General features: G+C 35.0%; 1 protein-coding gene across 1 annotated transcript in view; it reads right to left on the reverse strand.

Moving 5' to 3' along the window:
• MSH4 (mutS homolog 4) overlaps positions 1 to 21,848 on the reverse strand; it is an 81,504-nt gene that overhangs the window by 46,597 nt on the left and 13,059 nt on the right. Inside the window, exons 5-8 of the mRNA XM_038541641.1 lie at positions 21,642 to 21,757; positions 20,634 to 20,807; positions 15,788 to 15,960; positions 14,668 to 14,735 (exon numbers count right to left, since the gene is read on the reverse strand). Coding sequence (XP_038397569.1) covers positions 14,668 to 14,735; positions 15,788 to 15,960; positions 20,634 to 20,807; positions 21,642 to 21,757 — 531 coding nt within the window. The remainder of the gene's footprint in view (positions 1 to 14,667; positions 14,736 to 15,787; positions 15,961 to 20,633; positions 20,808 to 21,641; positions 21,758 to 21,848) is intronic.

The raw sequence follows: 21,848 nt of genomic DNA on the forward strand, positions 1-21,848 counted from the left end.
TGTCTTTGTCCCCCCTCCCCCATCACTCATGAATAAATAAAATCTTTTTAAAAACTAACCTAAATAATGATAGAAAATACTTGCAAATCATATATCCAAAATAAGGGACTTCTATCTAGAATATATAAAGAACTATTAAAACTCGATGCTAAAAAGACTAACAACCCAATTAAAAACTGGAAAAAGTGGGGCACATGGCTGGCTCAGCTGCTTGAGTGTCTAACTCTTGATTCTGGCTCCGGTCAGGATCTCAGGGTCATGAGACTGAGCCCTGCAGCTGTCTCCAGGCTTGGTGTGGAAACTGCTTGAGATTCTTTCCTCTTCTTCTGCTCCTCCCTGCATGCACTCTCTCTCTCTCTCTCTCTCTCTCTCTCTCAAATAAATAAATAAATAAATAAATAAATAAATAAATAAATAATCTTTTTAAAAATTAGAAGAGGATATGAATAAACATTTCTTCAAGGAAGATATACAAAAGACCAATTAGCACACAAAAAGGGGCTCAGTATCATTAGTTACCAGGGAAATGAAAATTAAAAATAAGAGATATTGTTCATTCCCATTAGGATGGCTAGAATCAAAAAGTCAGATATTAACAAGTGTGGACAAGGATGTAGAGAGAGCAGAAACCTCATAAACTGCTTGATGGCAATACAAAATGATACAGTCATTTTAGAAAACAGTCTAGCCGCTGTTCACACAATTAAACATAGAGTTATCATATGACCCAGCAATTCTACTCCTAGGTATATATCCACAATAAATGAAAACTTACATCTATACAAAACCCTGTCCATAAATATTCATAACAAAACATTCATAATAGTCAAAACTGGAAATAACTCAAATGTTCAACTGATGAAGAGATAAATGAAATGTGCTATATATATATATGCAATGGAATATTATTTGTCAATAAAAGTAATGATGTATTAATAATATGCTACAATATGAGTTAACCTAAAACGTTATGCAAAATCAAAAAAAGCCAGTCACTAAAGACTACATATTGTAGGACTCCGTTTATATGAAATGTCCAGCAAGGCAATCTATAGGGACAGATAGTAGATTAGTAAAAGCCAAGGACTGACCAGGGAAGAAGGTGGAGAGAAATGGGATGTGATCGCTAATGGGTACAGGTTTGCTTTTTAGGGTAATGAAAATGTGCTAAAATGGACTATAGTATTTTTGATACAACTCTGTGAACATACTAAAAATGACTGATTTTTAAAATTTAAACGGGTGAAGTGCAGATTTTGTGAATTCTATCTTAATATAGCTGTTATATTTTAAAGTAATGAACTGTGTGGGATATACATAGAAATAAAATGTATGACAATAGTCCAATAAGAAGGAATGGGGAATGGTAGCGTACTACTGTAAAGTTATATTCTGTTTATTTCAGCTTTATTGAGCAATAATTAACAGATAAAATTGTAAGATATTTAAAGTATACATCATGGTGATTTGATACTCACATACATTGCAATGAATCCCCCCCCCCCCCACAATTAGTCACCTAACACATTCATCTCAGTTTTTTTTTATTTTTTGGTGAGAACTTTTAAGTTCTACTCTCTCAGTAAATATCAATTATACAAGATAGTGTTACAACCTATAGTCACCATGTTTTACATTAGATCCTCAGACTTTATTCATCTTATAGTTGAAAGTTTGTACCTTTTACCAACTTCTCCCTATTTCCCCCACACCCTAGTTCCTGGCAAATACTTTTCTAGTCTCTGTTTCTATGAGTTTGGTCTTTGTGCATGTGTTTGCAATAACCATGTATACATGTATCATGTGTGTATATACATATTCAGATTTCACACGTAACCCATACCATTCATTTAAATTTCATATATAACTGATACTATGCAATATTCATCTTTTTCTGTCTGGCTTATTTCACTTAGCATAATGCCCTCAACGTCCATCTAAGTAGCTGCAAGTGGCAGGATTTCCTCCTTTCTCACAGTTGCCTAATATTGTATTGTCTGTGTGTATGTATGTACTTTTGTATGTGTATTACATTTTTTCTATCCATTCGTACATCAGTGAACAGAAGTTGTTTCTGTATCTTGGCTATTGTGAAGACTTTCCTGATGATTATTTTTTTTTTTTTTTTCCTGATGATTATTGATGCTGGGCACCTTTTCATGTACCTACTGGCCATGTGCATGTCTGCTTTGTCAGTTCTTCTGCCCATTTTTAAATCAGATTGTTTTCTTGCTATTGAGTTGTAGGAGTTCTTTATATATTTTGAATATTATCTCCTTATCACAAGAGTTGCAAATATTTTCTCCAATTCTATAGTTGCCTTTTCATTTTTTTGATCATTTCTTTTGCTGTGAAAAATAATTTAGTTTATCTTTGCCTCTGATGCCAATAGTGAATGGTTTTATGCCCCGTGTGAGGTGATGTTATATTACCTGAAAGTGGACTAAATTCCGCTAAAGATGTATCCTAGAAGTCCTAAAGCAACTGCTAAAATATCAAAATAATGAATTCTATCTAATCAACAAAGGATACAAAATGGGGTCAGAAAAAATACTCAATCCCAAAGACGGCAGAAAAAAAGGAAAAAGGAAACATGAGATAAATAGAAAAGAAGTAATATGATGGCAGATTTAATTAACACACATCAATAACCTCATTAAGTCTAAATGAAATAAACACCTCAATTAAAAATAAGATATTCTGATTATATACAAAAGACCCCAAAATATGTTGTCTATAAGAAACCCACTTTATTTTTTTTAATGTTGTTATTTTTTTCTTTAAAGATTTTATTTATTTGACAGAGAAACAGAGAACACAAGCAGGAGGAGCAGCAGGCAGAGGGAGGAGAAGCTGGCTCCCTGCTGAGCAAGGAGGCCAACTCAGGACTCAATCCCAGGCCCTGAGGTCATGACCTGAGCCAAAGGCAGACATTTAACCGACCGAGCCACCCAAGTGCCCCAAGAAATCCACTTTATTTATTTTTCATCATAAATATTTTTATTTCAATGTCTTCCTTAAGGTTGGAAGTCCTCATCCTTACCTATTAAGTACCTCCTTTTATATATATATATATATATATATATATAAATTTATTTTTTATTGGTGTTCAATTTTCCAACATATAGAATAACACCCAGTGCTCATCCCATCAAGTGTCACCTTCAGTGCCCATCACCCAGTCACCCCCAACCCCTGCCCACCTCCCCTTCCACCCCCCCTAGTTAGTTTCCCAGAGTTAGGAGTCTCTCATGGTCTGTCTCCCTTTCTGATATTTCCCACTCATTTTTTCTCCTTTCCCCTTTATTCCCTTTTACTATTTTTTATATTCCCCAAATGAATGAGACCATATAATGTTGGCCCTTCTCCAATTAACTTATTTCACTCAGCATAATACCCTCCAGCAGTTCCATCCACGTCGAAGCAAATGGTGGGTATTTGTCCTTTCTAATGGCTGAGGAATATTCCATTGTATACATAAACCACATCTTCTTTATACATTCGTCTTTCAATGGACACTGAGGCTCCTTCCACAGTTTGGCTACTGTGGACATTGCTGCTAGAAACATTGGGGTGCAGGTATCTCGGCATTTCATTGCATCTGTATCTTTGGGGTAAATCCCCAGCAGTGCAATTGCTGGGTCGTAGGGCAGGTCTATTTTTAACTCTTTGAGGAACCTCCACACAGTTTTCCAGAGTGGCTGCACCAGCTCACATTCCCACCAACAGTGCAAGAGGGTTCCCCTTTCTCCACATCCTCTCCAACATTTGTGGTTTCCTGTCTTGTTAATTGTCATCATTCTCACTGGTGTGAGATGGGATCTCATTGTGGTTTTGATTTGTATTTCCCTGATGGCAAGTGATGCGGAGCATTTTCTCATGTGCTTCTTGGTGATGTCTATGTCTTCCTCTGTGAAATTTCTATTCATGTCTTTTGCCCCTTTCATGATTGGATTGTTTGTTTCTTTGCTGTTGAGTTTAAAAAGTTCTTTATAGATCTTGGATACTAGCCCTTTATCTGATACGTCATTTGCAAATATCTTCTCCCATTCTGTAGGTTGTCTTTTAGTTTTGTTGACTGTATCTTTTGCTGTGCAAAAGCTTTTTATCTTGATGAAGTCCCAATAGTTCATTTTTGCTTTTGTTTCTCTTGCCTTCTTGGATGTATCTTGCAAGAAGTTACTGTGGCTGAGTTCAAAAAGGGTGTTGCCTGTGTTCTGCTTTAGGATTTTGATGGATTCTTGTCTCACATTTAGATCTTTCATCCATTTTGAGTTTATCTTTGTGTATGGTGCAAAAGAGTGGTCTAGTTTCATTCTCCTGCATGTGGAAGAAATCCACTTTAAATATAAACACACAAATAAGTTAAAATAATGGTAAAAACTGTATCATGGAACACATCAAAAGAAAGCTGGAGTGGATATACTAATATTAAACACAATAGATTTCAGAGCAAAAAAATATTAATGGGGAAAGAATTATTTCATAATAATAAAGTGGTCAATTCATCAACAAGACATAGCAATCTTAAATGTTTATGTACCTAATAACAGAGCTCCAAAACACTTTTTTTTTGTTGTTTAAATTCAATTAGCCAACATACAGCACATCATTAGTTTCAGATGTGGAGTTCAACAATTCATCATTTGTGTATAATATTCAGTGCTCATCACATCACGTTCCCTCCTTAATGCTCATCACCCAATTACCCCATCTCCCCACCTACCCCCTCCGGCAACCCTCAGTTTGTTTCCTATAGTTATGAGTCCCTCATGGTTTCTCTCTCCCTCTGATGACTTCCCATTCATTTCCCCTCCCTTCCCCTATGATCCTCTGTGTTGTTTCTTATATCCCACATAGGAGTGAAATCATGATAATTGTCTTTCTCTGTTTGACTTATTTCGCTCAGCATAATATCCTCCAGTTCCATCCATGTCAATGTAAATGGTTAGGTATTAATCCTTCTTGATGGCTGAGTAATATTCCATTGTACATATATACCACTTCTTTATTCATTCATCTGTCAATGGACATCTCAGCTCTTTCTATAGTTTGGCTACTGTGGACATTGTTGCTATAAACATTGGGGTGCAGGTACCCCTTTGGATCATTACATTTGTATCTTTGGGGTAAATACATAGTAGTGCGATTGCTGGGTCATAGGGTGGCTCTATTTTTAACTTCTTGAGGAATCTTCATACTGTTTTCCAGAGTGGCTGTACCAGTTTGCATTCCCGCCAACAGTATAAGAGGGTTCCACTTTCTCTGCATTCTCACCAACATCTGTCATTTCCTGCGTGTTAATTTTAGCTATTCTGACTGGTGTGAGGTGGTATCACATTGTGGTTTTGATCTGTATTCCTCTCGTGCTTAGGACGTGGAGTAATTTTTCATGTGTCTGTTGCCCATTTGTATGTTGTCCTTGGAGAAATATCTGTTCATATCTTCTGTCCATTTCTTGACTGGATTATTTGTTTTTTTAGCTGTTGAGTTTGGTAAGTTCTTCATAGATCTTGGATACTGGCCCTTTATCTGATACGTCATTTGCAGATATCTCCTCCCATTCCATAGGCTGCCTTTTAGTTTTGTTGACTGGTTCCTTTGCTGTGCAGAAACTTTTTATCTTGAAGTCCCAATAGTTCATTTTTGTCTTTGGAGATCTGTCTAGCAAGAAGTTGCTGCTGCTGAGGTCGAATATGTTGCTGCCTGTGTTCTCTTCTAGGATTTTAATGGATTCCTGTCTCGCATTTAGGCCTTTCATCCGTTTTTAGTATATTTTTTGTGTATGGTGTAAGAAAATGGTCCAGTTTCATTCTTCTACATGCAGCTGTCCAATTGTCCCAAAACCATTTATGGAAGAGATTGTCTTTTTTCCATTAGACATCTTTCCTGCTTTGTTGAAGATGAGTTGAGGGTCCATTTCTGGGTTCCCTATTTTTTTTCATTGATTTGTATGTCTGTTTTTCTGCCAGCACCATACTGTCTTGATGATTACAGCTTTGTAATAAAGCTTGAAGTCCAGAATTGTGATACCGCCTTTTGTTTTTCTTCTTCAACACTGCTCTCCTATCCAGGGTCTTGTTCCACACAAATTTTAGTATTATTTGTTCCACCTCTGTAAAAAACGTCGATAGGATTTTGAAAGGGAATGCACTGAATGTGTAGATTGCTCTGGGTAGCACAGACATTTTCACAATATTTATTCTTCCAGTCCATGAGCATGGAATGTTTTTCCATCTCTTTGTGTCTTCCTCAATTTCACTCATAAGGGTTCTGTAGTTTTTAGAGTACAGATCCTTTACTTCTTTGGTTAGGTTTATTCCTAAGCCAGATTTGGATGCCTTTTATTTCTTTTGTTGTTTGATTGCTGAGGTTAGGACTTCCAGTACTGTGTTGAACAATCGTAATGAAAGTGGACAGCTCTGTCTTTTCCTGACTGTCAAGGAAAAAGTCTTAGTTTTCCCCATTGAGTATGACATTTGCTATGGGTTTTTCATATATGGCCTTTATTATGTTGAAGTATGTTGCCTCTATTCTTACTTTATTTTGAGTTTTTATCATGAATGTTGTTCTTTGTCAAATGCTTTTTCTGCATCAATTAAGAGAATCATATGGTTCTATCCTTTTACTAATGTGATGTATCATGTTGACTGATGTGCAAATATTGAACCACCTTTGCAACCCAAGAGTAAATCTCACTTGATAGTGGTGAATAATTCTTTTAACATACTGTTGGTTTGAGTAGTAGTATTTGTTGAGAATTTTTGCATCTATGTTCTTCAGGCATATATATTGGCCTATAGTTCTCCTTTTTAGTGGAGTCTTTGGTTTTAGAACCAAGGTAATGCTGGCCTCATAAAATGAGTTTGGAAGTTTTCCTTCCATTTCTATTTTTAGAATTGTTTGAAAAGAGTAGGTATTTCCTCTTCTTTAAATGTTTGGTAGAACTCCCCTGTGAAGTCATCTGGCCCTAGACTTTTACTTGTTGGGAGACTTTTGATTACTGATTCAGTTTCTTTGCTGATTATTAGTCTAAGTTTTGGATTTCTTCTTGTTTCAGTTTTGGTAGTTTATACATTTCTAGAAATTTAACCATTTCTTCCAGATTGTCTGATTTGTTGGCATATAATTTTTCATAATACTATAATTATTATTTCTGTGGTATTGGTTGTGATCTCTCCTCATTCATTGGTGATTTTATTTGTTTGGGTCGTTTCTCTTTTCCTTTTAATAAGTCTGGCTAAATATTTATCAATTTTATTAATTCTTTCCAAGAACTCTTAGCTTCATTGATCTGTTCTACTATATTTTTCCATATATATTTATTTCTGTTCTAATCTTTATTATTTCCTTTCTTTTGGCTTTAGACTTCATCTTTTCTTTCTCTACCTCCCTTAGATGTAAGCTTAGGTTGTTTGAGATTTTGCTTCCTTCTTGAGGTAGGCCTGTATTCCTATATACTTTACTCTTATGACCACTTTTGCTGCATCCCAAAGGATTCATGTTTTCATATTCATTAGTTTCCATGTACTTTTTAAATTTCTTCTTTAATTTCCAGGTTGACCCATTCATTCTTAGTAGGATGTTCTTTAACCTCCATGTATTTGTGGTCTTTCCCAAGTATTTTCTTGTGGTTGACTTCAAGTTTCATAGCATTGCAGTCAGAAAACATGCACTATATGACCTCTGATTTTTTTTGTATTTGTTGAGGCCTGATTTGTGACCTAGTATGTGATCTATTCTGGAGAATGTCCCATATGCACTTGAAAAGAATGTGTATTCTGCTGCTTTAGGATGAAATGTTCTAAATACATTTGTTAAATCCATCTGGTCCACTGTATTATTCAAAGCCATTGTTTCCTTGTTGATTTTTTTTTCTTTTTTTTTTTTTTTTTGCTTAGGTGATCTGTCCATTAATGTAAGTGGGTTATGAAAATCCCCTACTATTATTGTTTTATTATCAGTGAGTTCCTTTTATTTTTGTTTTTGTTTTATTTGGGTGCTTCCAAGTTGAAGGCATAAATATTTACAACTGTTAGATATTTTTGTTGGATAGACCTCTTTATTATGATATAATGTCCTTCCTTCATCTCTTATTACAGTCTTTGGTTCAAAATCCAGTTTGTCTCTTAAAAGTATGGCTGCTCCAGCTTTCTTTTGACATCCATGTATGTGATAAATGTTCCTCTATCCCCTCACTTTTCAATCTGCAGTTGTCTTGAGGTCTAAAATGAATCTCTTTTAGGCGGCATATTTGGATCTTGTTTTTTTTTTTAATCCATTCTGACACTCTGTCTTCTGATTAGAGCATTTAGTCCATTTACATTCAGAGTGATTATTGATAGATATCTATTCAGTGCCATTTTATTATTTGTTTTGTTGTTTCTGGAGATTTTCTCTGTTCCTTTCTAGTCTTCATTGCTTTTGATCTTTCCTTCCCACTCAAAAAGTCCCCTTTAATATTTCTTGCAAGGTCGGTTTAGTGGCAGCGAACTCCTTCAGTTTTTGTCTGGGTAACTAACTATCCTTCTATTCTGAATGATAGTCTTGTGAGATAAAGTATTTCTGGCTGTATATTTTTCCCATTCAGCATATTGAATATATTATGCCACTCTCTTCTTGCCTGCCATAGTTTTGTTGCAAGACCTGCTGCTAACTTTTTCGGTCTTCTCTTGTTAAGTTAGGGACTTCTTTTCTTTTGTCTTGCTGCTTTTAGGATTTTTTTCTTTATTAGTATATTTTGCAATTTAACTACAATATGTCTTGGTATTGTTGATTTTGATGGGAGTTCTCTGTGCCTTGTGGATTTGGATGTCCGTTTCCTTCCCCATATTAGGGAGGTTTTCAGCTATAATTTCCTCAAATAAACCTTCTGCTCCCTTTCCTCTCTCTTCTTCTATGATATGAATAGGACTCCTATGATATGAATAGTATTACATTTGATGGAGTCACTGAGTTCCCTACATCTACTTTCATGATCCAAAATTTTTCTTTCTCTTTTGTTCAGCTTCATTACTTTACATAATTCTATATCATATTCTATTTTCCACTAGCACTGAAGCTTTGTAAAACCCTTGTAGTCAGTAGACATGGTGTGTGTGGGGTTTGTGCTGGTCTTCTGAGGGAGTATTAGGCACACTTGCCTAAGAAAAGCGGTCCCAGCAGAACACACAGGGGTAAAACTTGGAGTAAGCAGGTTAGGCACCCATTGTTGGGGCTGAACTGTTTACTGAAGTTGGTTAATGCTGAGGGGCAGGAGGTGGGAAATGGTGCCAGTCTGCTCCATTGTCCCTGGAGAGGGGAGTCTGTGCCTGTTGCTTTTAGAGGAGCAAATAATTTCCCTTCGTGTTACAGGCATTTTTCAGATCACTGATTTCACACTGTCTCTGGATCACTTACTTGCCAGAAGCAGCAGAGCACACTTTGGCCTCCACCCTAGCCAGGCCTGCTGAATTTTAAAATTACAAACTTCAGGGATCTGCTCTGGCAGGGATCTACTCTTTTTCTTTGGGAAAAGGTTTCGCTGTGCTAGGACTGATGCAATTTTGACCCTGAAGGGCAGTTGTGCCAGAGTGCAGGAGTGTGGATTTTAGAGTAGAGTGCAGCAAAGAGCCAGTGTCCAGTTTAGCTACCCTCAGTAGGTGTCTCTGCACCTATGCTGAAGGGTGAGAGAGAGAAATGGTGCCTGCTGGTTCTTTTTTTTTTTTTTTTCTGCTGGTTCTTTTGTCCCCAGGGAGGCAGTGCCCAGGGAGTCTCTCTCCAAGCCCCTTAGGTATTTCTCAGATCATGCAGTCTGCCCCAGCGTTGTTTACCTGCCTCTTCTCCAGGAATAAGACAGCCTCCTCAGGTCTCTAACCTAGCTGAAGCTGGGGACCTTTATAAACTCCAGTCTTTGAGCCCCACTGTGTATAAAAACTCATGAAATTCTGTCCCTCTCGTCTTCCCAGCCAATGGCTGTGGGAAAGTGTTCTCTTTGTATCCCTGTGCACTCCACTCTCTCTCACCTTTCTCTGTGATAAAAGCTCACTCCCCTCCACAGCATCTGTAGTTTGTTTCTCCCCTAAACGATGACTCTGTACTTCCTACCTTCTTCGAAGTGGCTTCTTCTCTTCCTCCAGTTCTGCAGTATGTTCTATAGTCCTCAGACCAATTTCTTGAGTATTCAGAATGACTTAATAGTTACATAGCTGTGATTGAAGGACAAGGCAAGCCTAGGGTCCTCCTACTATGCTGCCATCTTAATTCATTATCTCTTCCCTTTGAAGTTCTAACAGTTTTTATTTAAAATTATGTTTTGGACTTCTCAAGATACTAGCCAACAGGATCCAACAGTAGATTAAAAGGATTATTCACAAAGATCAAGTGGGATTTATTCCTGGGCTGCAAGGGAAGTTCAATATTCACAAATCAATCAACATGACATATCATATTAATAAAAGAAAGGACAAGAACATATGATCTTCTCAGTTGATGCAGAAAAAGCACTTGGCAAAATACAGCATCCTTTCTTGATCTCCACAGTGTAGGGATAGAAAGAACATACCCCGAATAGCTAAAGCAATCTTGAAAAAGAAAACCAAAGTTGGAGGCATCATAATTCTGGACTTCAAGTTATAGTACAAAGCTGTAGTGATCAACACGATATGGAACTGGCACAAAAACAGACAATGGAACAGAGTAAAAAACCCAAAAATGGACCCACAGCTATATGGTCAAGTAATCGTCAACAAAGCAAGAAAGGATATTCAATGTAAAAAAGACAGTCTCTTCAACAAATGGTATTGGGAAAACTGAATGGCTACATGCAAAAGAATGAAACTGGGACACTTTCTTACACTATACACAAAAATAAATTCAAAATGGATAAAATACCTAAATGTGAGACACAAAACCATCAAAATCCTAGAGGAGAACACAGGCAGCAAACTCTTTAACATTGGCCATAGCAACTTCTTGCTAGATACATCTCCTGAGGCAAGGGAAACAAAAGCAAAAATAAACTAATGGGACTTCATCAAGATAAGAAGCTCCTGCACAGTGAAAAAAACAACAAACTAAAAGGCAACCTTCAGAATGGGAGAAGATATTTGCCAATGACATCTGATAAAAGGTTAGTATCCAAAATCTATAAAGAACTTATAAAGCTCAACACCCAAAAAAACACAAATAATCCAGTGGAAAAATGGGCAGAAGAATAGACATTCTTCCAAAGAAGACATACAAATGGCTAACAATCACATGAAGAGATTCTCAACTTCACTCATTATCAGGAAAATACAAATTAAAATTGTAATATCACCTCATACCAGTCAGAATGGCTAAAATTAGTAACACAAGAAACAGTAAGTGTTGGTGAGGACATGGGAAAAGGGGAACCTTCTCCTACTGTTGGTAGGAATGCAAACTGGTGCAGCCACTCTGGAGAAGAGTATGGAGGTGCCTCAAAAAGTTAAAAACAGAACTACCCTATGTCCCAGCAATTGCACTACTAGGTATTTACCCAAAAGGTACAAAAATATTGATATAAAGGGGTACATGCACCCTGATGTTTATGGCATTATCAACAATAGCCAAATTATTATATAAATATAAATTATTATAACAAGAGCCCAAAGATCAACTGATGAATGGATAAAGAAGAGTTGGTATGTATACACACGTACACATACACAAACACACATACACACACACATACACAATGGAGTATTACTCAGCCATAAAAAAGAATGAAATCTTGTCATTTGTAACAACACAGTTGGAGCTAGAGTGTATTACGCTAAGTGAAATAGCCAGAGAGAGACAAATACTATATGATTTTACTCTTATGTGGAATTTAAGAAAAAAAATAGATGAACATAGAGGGGGAAAGAAGAGAGGCAAACCATAAAACGGACTACAGAGAAAAACTGAGGTTTACTGGAGGGGAGGTTGACAGGGGGACGATTCAATGGGTGATGAGTATTAAGGAAGGCACTTGTAATGAGTACTAGGTGTTTTATGTAAGTGATGAATCACTAAATTCTATACCTGAAACTAATATTAACTGTATTTAACTGGAATTTAAATAAAAACTTGAAAAAGAAATAAAAAGAATGAGGGAGGAGGAAAATGATTTTGAACTTTATGTATGCAAATTAATAATAGAAACAGAATGTCTGCTATAAAAAACAAAAAAGAACTTTCAAGAGAAATAGACAAATCCACAATTATAGTTGGAATTGTCAGCATCCCTCTCTCAATAATTGACAGGATAAGTAGACAAAAAAAAAAAAAAAAACAATAAAAATATAAAGACTTGAAGAGGGACACCCAGACGGCTCAGTTAAATGTCTACTTCTTGATTTCGCTCAGGACATGATATCAGGATCGGGGGATTTAGCCCCTTATCAGGCTCTGTGCTCAGTAGGGTATCTGCTTCTCTTCCTCTCCTCCATTCATGCTCTCTCTCTCCACCCCTCTCTCTAAACTAAATAAATCCTTTTTAAGAATTAAATAAACAAATAATCTTAAGAAAAATAAAAAGACTCAAAGAACATTATCAATCAACTTGAACTAATAGATATTCATGGAAAATTACATCCAATAACAGCAAAACATATACTGTTTTCGAGTATACATGGAACATTTCCAAGATTGATCATATTCTTGGCCATAAAAACAAGAGTCAATAAAGCTCAAAGGATTCATATTAGACATGTCTTTGACCACTATGGAATTAAATTAGAGATCTGCAACAGAAAGATATCTGGCATATTCCCAAATACTCGAAACTAAATAACACACTTCTAAATAATCCATGTCAAAGAAAAAATTAAAAAGGAAATTAGAAGGTATTTTTAACTCTTTTGAATGAAAAACACAACATATCAAGAACTATGAAATATAGCAAAAGAATTACTCAGAGGGAAATTTATAGCACTAGATGACTATATTAGAAAAGAAAGAAAGCAATGATCTCAGCTTCTACCTTCAAAACCCTGAAAAAGGAGACTAAACTAAGCACAGAGTAAGCAAAAGAAAGAAAAAGAGAAAGGGGGTGGGGGGCAAACCATAAAGTATTCTTAATTATAGAGAACTGAGGGTTACTGAAGGGGAGGTTGGTAGGGGATGGGTTAAATGGGTGATAAGGATTAAGGAGTACATTTAGTTGAGCACCAGGTTTTGTATGGAAGTGCTGAGTCACCACTTGAAACTAATATTACACTATATTAACTAACTAAAATTGAAACAAAAACTTGGAAGAAAACAAGCAAACAAGCATTCACTAAAAAAAAAAAAAAAAAAAAAAAAAAAAAAAAAAAAAAAAAAAAAAAAACCTGATAAAAGCAGGTATCCATGAAATGGAGAATGGAGAATGAGAAAAAAAAAAAAAGAAGAAATCAATTAAATATTAAAAATTGGTTTCTTGAAAAGACCAATAAAATTGATCATCTCTAGCCAGGATGACTAAGAAAAAAAAGAATATTCAATTAACAACATCAATAATAAAAGAGGTATATCACTACAAACTTTACAAATATAAAAAGGATAATAAGAAGGTCATTATGAACAATGTAATGCCAATAAATTCAACAAGTTGAGTGAAATGACAAATTCTTTGAAAGACACAATCTACCAAAGCTTATTCAATAAGAAACAGGTAACCTAAAGAGGTTGTATCTATTTAAGAAGTTGGAATTTATAGTCAAAAACCTTCCTAGAAAGAAAATTCCCAGGTTCTAAAGGCTTCATTTGTGAATTCTACCAAACATTTAAGGGAGAAATAACACCAGTTCTACACAAACTGAACTAAAAAGCTAAAGAGGAGGGAATACCTTCAAACTCGCATTATGAACATAACTAATTTTGTCCCAGACGTCAGTTATCAGTTGCTTTAGGCTACTTCCCACCTACATACATTGAATTATAAAGTATTTCAATTATTTAAGAAAACTTCTAGTTCTGTGTGTATACAACAGCCAAAGCTTTTCCATCCATCAGATGTTTTTATTATAAATGAAACTAAAGAGTGTTATCTCTATAATATAGAAAGACTTCTGAAACATAATTAGATTTCAATGGATTTGCAAAGTAATCAAATTTTAAATCAAACTCTACTGAGGTACAAAACTCCTTTCCATTTTAAGTATATAAGCAAAAATATGCATGTATTTCATTAAGGTAAATATTTTTTTTAATTCACCTTAAAGAAAAAAAAAAACCCATCTATCACTTTCTTTATAGGATGTCCCTATAAGCGCTAAGCAATTTTGAAAAATATCCAAAAACATTGTTTCACCTTAAAGTATAAGCTTATTTGAATGCTAATCAAACTTCACATAATGTTCACTTTTAAGAAGCACCCATAATCTTTGGATCTAACAAAGTTTTTGTTTAGTTATTTATTAAGCAAATATTATAGTCTAAGTTTTTAAAAAATTATAAACTTTTTAAGCAAGTATTAGATTAATGAAAATATACCAATTCCTCAACTAAGAAACTTCATTTTTACTGTAACATAGAATAGGAAATTGGGGGAAAAGTGTTTCCTTAAAAAAGGCATAAAAAATGTTCCAGATATTAATAATGAAGTAATTTACAAAACATTTTTATATTTTCCAACTGCTTTTAAGACAAGTTATATCATATAAAGTATAACAATGTAACATATAATATATACATACATACCGTGTCCTGCTTTGGAATTTGGACTAAAACAGAAAGAAGCTGCTCTGTATCAAGAAATCTTGATATAACTAAAAAAAAAAAAATGTGCATTTAAACTTTGTGTTAGAGTTCAAAATATAAAATATGTAAAGTGTTATCCTCAAATAATAAAATAGAACAGTTCTACTGATAAACATTACTTATTTTAATCATCTTTATCTATCTTACATATGCCAGGAATAAGACAATGAATTCTGTCTTTTCTTAATTTTATTAGTTATAATCTATCTTCAAAATCTGACACTGTTGATCACTCTTTCCTTCTAAAACTATATTTCTCTGTTTTAGATGTTATTTTCTTCCCACCTTTTTGATGTGTAACTTTTTTCCCTCCATGCAGGGAGCCCAATGTGGGACTTGATCCTGGGATCCCAGGATCACAACGTGAGCCTAAGGCAGACGCTCAACTGTATTACACAAAATGCCAGGTAGAGGTAAACCAAAAAGATGGTACTATGAACAAGAAAAGGATTACAATTAAAAATGTCCTCTTTGTGGGGCACCTGGCTCAGTCGGAGGAGCATGCAACTCTTGATCAGGTTTTTGAGTTTGAGTCCCAAGTTGGGTGTAGACATTACTAAAAAAAAATAATTTAAAAAAATTGCCTCAAAAAAAAATATATATATCACCTCTTTGTAGTTTTCCCAATGCCTTCTAGATTCTCATGTACCACTTCAGTTTAGACTACCAGAACAGGTGGGATGGCTGGAAGACCGTAGGTATAAAAGACAGATTAAGCTGCTAGCAACCAGGAATTGGACTAGGAGCAGTGCATATCTACTGTTTTTCCACCTATAGATTTAGAAGAGAACTGTACTACTATGCAAGTGAACAAACAGCCAGGTGTCAAAGGCAATTCTCTTACCTCATGTGATGGGAGTTGAATTATGTCCCCCCAAAAGATTTTGAAGTTCTAAACCCTGATATCCGACCTTATTTGGAAATTGGATTTTGCAGATGTAATCAAGTTAAGATAATGTTATCAGGATGAGCCTTAATCCAATATGACTAGTATTCTTATAAAAAGACAATGTATTTTTTTAATAATTCGTATTCATAAAATTAGATGATATTCATTTACCTGACTGAAGTCCGAAAAAGAGTTCCTCATCTTGAAGTAGTTCTTGAACACAATCTAATCTCATGTTAATGGTTTCAATATCAACTAGAGGTTCTAATATATTAGAACGAAGTCTTCTACTTCCTCCAGGAGTCTTAGTATAATTTAAAACACCAAAGAGCGTATGATTATTCCTTTGAAAACACAAATTAGGAAAATTTCATTAAGTATACAAGGGAAAATCCAAAAGAATTACCATTTCACTTTCTAAATAATCCTGTAATCTATAGTAGTGATTCTCAAACTTTAATGTGCATACAAATCACACACGGAATTCTAAGTCTGAGATGAGTTAAGTCTGAGATACGGCCTGAGAATATATATTTCGAATATGCTCCCAAGTATGCTATCAATGAATAATGCCTTAATTAGCAAGGGATAGACAACATCTTCTAGCATTTACTTCATGACTTTTTTCATGAGAATATTCAGGCAAATATAAAATGTTCTGGTCCTTGGCATTCCCTCAATAATAGCAAGATATCAGTAATATATTCTTAAGGGAAAACAGAGCTTTCACACTGAAAAAAATGAGTTGTTTTTTTTTTTTAGACTTTATTTATTTATTCATCAGAGAGGCGGAGACAAAGGCAGAGGGAGAAGCAGGCTCCATGCAGGGAGTCTGACGTGGGACTTGATCTCAGGACTCCAGGATCACGCCCTGGGTCGAAGGCAGGCGCTAAAGTGCTGAGCCACCCAGGGATCCCAAAAAATGAGTATTTAATAGAATCACTTTGTTCTAATTTAAGAAGTTAGAGAATTATAAATAAAAGAGAAAAAAATCATTTCAAATACAGAAAGTATTAAACAGGACTGTACAGAGAATGACCCAGGAGGATTGCTTTAGTTAAGTTGGTTGAGAAAGACCTGTATGTGCATTTCACAGTTTAATTCAAAAGGTATGCAAAGATGATGATGGGATGCAGATGATATTGACAATGATGGTGAGAATAGGAAACAGACATTGAACACTAAGTATGTCCCAGGCAGTGTTCTAAGCACTTTACATATATAAACCTATTTAATTAAAATAACCACAGTGTGAGGTGGATGCTATATTTAACCACATTTTACAAGGGAAAGAACTGAAGTAATGAACTAATATGTCCAAAGTTTCCTAAATAACAAGAAGAGAGTTATCAGTTAAAAAGGGCCAAGCAGGGGCAGGCCCGGTAGCTCAGCAGTTTAGCGCCGCCTTTGGCACAGGGGGTGATCCTGGAGATGGGGATCAAGTCCCACATCGGGCTCCCTGCATGGAGTCTACTTCTCCCTCTGCCTGTGTCTCTGCATCTCTCTTGTCTCTCTGTGTGTCTCTCATGAATAGATAAAAATAAAATATTTTAAATACATAAATAAAAATAAAAAATATAAAAAGTCCTTATCTGCTAAAAAAAAAAAAAAAAAAAGGCGGGGGGGCAAGCAGAACAGTAATTTAAGCCATGGAAGCCTTTCTGGATCACGGTTGGTAGAACTTTGCAAGTGAAAGAAAATGGAGGGAGATGAAGAAGTTGATAGTGGCCAGGACACAGAAGTCCTTGGAGGCCATGGTAAAGATTCTGGATTCTATTCTAAATGTAATGGGAGCCACTGTAAGATTTTCAGCAGCAGAGTTCTAAGATCTGATTCCTAGTTTAAAAGGATCACAGTCTGCCCACTAGGTGAAGAATAGACTAAGTGTAGAAAAGTAAAAAGAAGGCAGAGAAGTAAGTTAGGGGCTACTATAGTAGTCTAGGCCAAAATTATGGAGATAATGGTTTCAGCTACAGCCTTGGAAATGATGTTGTGTCCAGAATCGGTATGTATTCCAAAGATTGAATCACGGGGATCTGCTAGTGGACTGAATCTGGGTTGAGAGAGGGTAGAAAACAAGAATGAGTCTTAGCCATCAGACTAGCAGCTTTTTGGTATATCAATTTATTTCTTTTTTTAAATAAACTTTACCCCCAACACAGGGCCCAAACTCACAACCTTGAGACCAGGAGTGATATGCTCTACTGACTGAACCAGCCAGGTGCCCCTGGTATACCAAATTAAACAAATGTCCAGACAACTACTCAAATCAAGTCCTGTCCAGAGGCAAGGGTGGTGTCATTACAGGCATTTACTTTTTAAGAACTGGACTTCTGTAGGAACAAAGGAAGTGATCAACACACCCAAACCTGCCATTTACTATAGAAATCAAAGGGTGAAACTGCTCTGAACAGGTGACAAGTCTACAGAAGCGTTAGAGCTATTCAGATAGTTCAGCAGGTATAATACCTATCCTTTAACCTAATACACTTTGGTTCAAGTCTGTGAAAAGACTTCTCAATTACTCCTTTTCAACTATAAATGAACTCCTAGAGGTCAAATATCCTATTATTTAACATATAGCAGGAATTCAAGCAATATTTGACAATGATAATGATAAATAATGAGGAACTATGAAATGTGACAAAATATAAAACACTTTGTAATAATTACCAGCCTTGGTTATTGACTCTCTATGCTACTTTATGGTATTACAACATAGAAAGCAAATGACAGAGTAATTTTTCCAGATAATATTAATCCTTTTTAAGTAGCAAGAAGAAAAAATATTACTTATTCACTAAGCTGAAAGGGAATAATAACTCCAATTAACTACAAATTCTTTAATGTTGTAATTTTAGACCATCATTAGTCAATGGAACTGCAAGGGAACTGAGGCCACTATACTGATAGATAACAAAGTATTATATACAGTACTACTCTTACTCAAAGTAGTATCAACAGTACCTATACTTAAACTGCTCTTGATGGTTAGAGTATAAATAATTAGCAAAATTAGATAGCCTATGTTTCTAAGTTTGCAACAGCAAATATGTCTGGCAATTTTACACAATGGAAAGTGAAGCTAAGATAGGAATATACAAATAGAGATTTTTAAACAACTTTGGTTTTAAATTTGTACTGATAAAATTTGTTAATCATTTTAAGCTTAGCTTATCCCTTTCATTGATATCTAATGTTATATTTAATTACCAAAAGATGATATATAACTACTCTAAGCTTGCTTACTCCCAACTTGCATTTTACCAATGAGTAGTACTAAATAGCTTCAGTTTCCTTGCACATACCATGTTGTTATATTGAAAATCCTGCTTTCAAGATTTGATTTTTCATGGTCTCACTACCTTTTCTACTTCATCTGGATAACTTCTATTCATATTTCAAAACTTGCACCCCAGGTTTTATCTCCTCTAGACAGCCTTTCCTTTACCCTTAACCCAAGCCCAATCAGCTCACTTTCTGCTATTGATCCCATCATTTTTATGCAAATGTTATCACCAAACTTAGTTCATGTTAATAATACTGTCTATGTGTCTCCTCCTCTAGACTGTAATTCATCAAGGAGAAAAACCATGGCTCATTAATTCTCCATACCAAACCAAATCCACATTAATGAATTCCTGCCTCACCATCACCATGTTGACTGCATTATTTTCTACTAACATTTTAATTCTAGTTTAAGTACCCCACTATGAAATCTATAAACACCGTGTGTGTCTGTCTGTGCCTCTCTCTCCCTCTTTCTTTCTCTGTCTCACGCTCACCAGTATTCCTGGTACTTTACCTAAAGTTAATAATAAACCCATAAAACCAGCAATCTAGTCATACACCACAGACCAAATTGATTTAAGTATTTTTACCTTTTCAAATAATATAGCCACTTAAATTTCCTGTACTTGATGCTTTTAAAGCTGGTTATTCCAATTTTATGGTAATCTGGATACAATATCTTCTTATTGTGGTAAAACACACATAACATAAATTTACAATTTTAAGCACACAATTCAGTGTTGTTAGATACGCCTGCAATATTATACAACCACTGCCACTACCCATTTCCAGAACTTTTTCAACATCCCAAGCAGAAACTCTGAATCCACCAAACAGTAACTACCCACTGTCTGCTGTTCTATGTCTCTGATAATTTTTGTCTACTTTCTGTCTCTATAAATTTGTCTAGTATAAATATCTAAGTGGAATTATAAAATATTTTTCCTTTTGAGTTTGGTTTATTCCATATATCTCAGGGCATATATTAGAATTTCACTCATTTTTAAGGTTAAATGATATTCTGTTAGTCACTATGTGTATACCCTATTTTGTTTATCTAGTCAGCACTCATGAATAGACATCTGGTTTATTTCCACCTTTTGGCTACTGTGAATAATGTTGCTATGAACATTTGTGTGCAAGTATCTCTTTGAGTCTCTGCTTTCAATTCTTTTTGGTATATACCTAGTAGAATGCCAAATCATATGGTAATTCTATGTTTAACTTTTTTTGAGGAATCATCATACTGTTTCCCAAAATACTGTACCAATTTACATTTGCATAATAAACGTACCAGGGTTCCAATTTCTCCACATCTTTGCCAACACTTATTTTCCGCTTATTTGATAATAACCACCTTCATAAGTGTGAAGTAGTAATTGTGGTTTTGATTTGCATTTCCCTAATGACTAGTGATACTTATTATCTTCTCCTGTGCTTGTTGGTCATTTGTATATTTCTTTGGAGAAATGTCCATTCAATCCTTTGCCTAGTTTTGAAATGTATTGTTTGCTTTTTGTTGTTTCACACAAGTATCTTTTTAAAATCTGACTTTAGTGAAACATCTGAGCAGTTCAGGAACAATGATACAATGATTAAAGGTCTGTTTATTCAATATTTCTACATCAAACAATTTAAAGAAATGTAAAGTGGCCATTCATAGAAAAATAGGACATAATAAAATACATTTTTACATTTTATAAGAAAAAAAATAAGATGATCTTACCTACAGTCTTGATTATTAATTAGTAATTCAAGGTTCTGGGCTGATGATGAATCTATCATGGCTGTCTGTTCACTACCCTGGAAACAAATCTTCAGCGATTTTGGTGCATAAACTGAATTTTGAATAAATTCAACATATTTTAATAAAGCTGCAACAGCTGCAAGGCAGTAATACCTGTAAGGTGACCAATGACACATCACTATAAATATTTAGAATAAATAAAAACTATTGCTATGCAAGGAAACATTTATTTCACCTCATTATTAGGAAAATTATAAATACTTGCATAGCATTGCTTAAATTCAAACGGAAAAAGCACATCAAGTGCTCTTTATTTTTTAAAGCTAGCTACATAACTTCCAAAACATAAAAGTTGATAGCTTTCTGAAGTCTGACACTTAAGGACTCCAATAAAGAATTGTGTTAGAAGACAATTTTCAATAGTAATTTGTGTCAATGTACCATTCTAAGAATTCAAATAATGTTGAAAAGGTCTGAGAGTTAGGAGGTTCCTAGGTATAGAAAACTGTGTTACAGTCCTGGTAAGCATAGTCACTGTGATTAACAAAATAAACAACTAGTCCAACCTGGTTCAATAAAGTATCTATTTCATACTTTCTAAAACATATCCTTTCTAAAAAGTATCATTCCCTGTCTTAGCTGAATCTCTTAGAGGAGTACACTCATGAAGTTACAGGGCCACAGCTCTGTGTTTCACGTTTCTAGGTTACTGTAGCTACTTGAGCAATTCACTCCAAAGTAAAGTGAGCAGCAACCATAATACAACAGATTATGTCCAATTTGGAAAAATGCTATATAAATTAAGCTGGCAAAATATTCCATGCATGTGAATTTTAGTTAACTATATCACTATTTCACTAATTACTGAGTGTGTATTATGAGCCAGGCACTTTTCTAGAGATACAGCAGAGAACAAAACAGACAAAAGACCTTGCCCTCATGGAACTCACACTACAGATGTATTACTTTCCTTACATCATAACTTACTTGGACTGGACCTCCATTAGGACAGTGCTGAATTCTGTTATGCATAACTGTTCAATGTACTCTAGTCCTTTTGTTTCATTGAAGTATTTCCTTTGGATAGTAGTAAAATTAACATTCTGAAAGAAGTTTTAATTTCAAAATAAATTTTAAGTTTCATGAAGTTGCCCAAAATTGCTTTCTTAAACACATGCAGGTACATGGGTAGAT

Source organism: Canis lupus, chromosome 6, assembly GCF_011100685.1.
Source record: "Canis lupus familiaris isolate Mischka breed German Shepherd chromosome 6, alternate assembly UU_Cfam_GSD_1.0, whole genome shotgun sequence".
NCBI classification, from domain to species: Eukaryota; Metazoa; Chordata; class Mammalia; order Carnivora; family Canidae; genus Canis; species Canis lupus.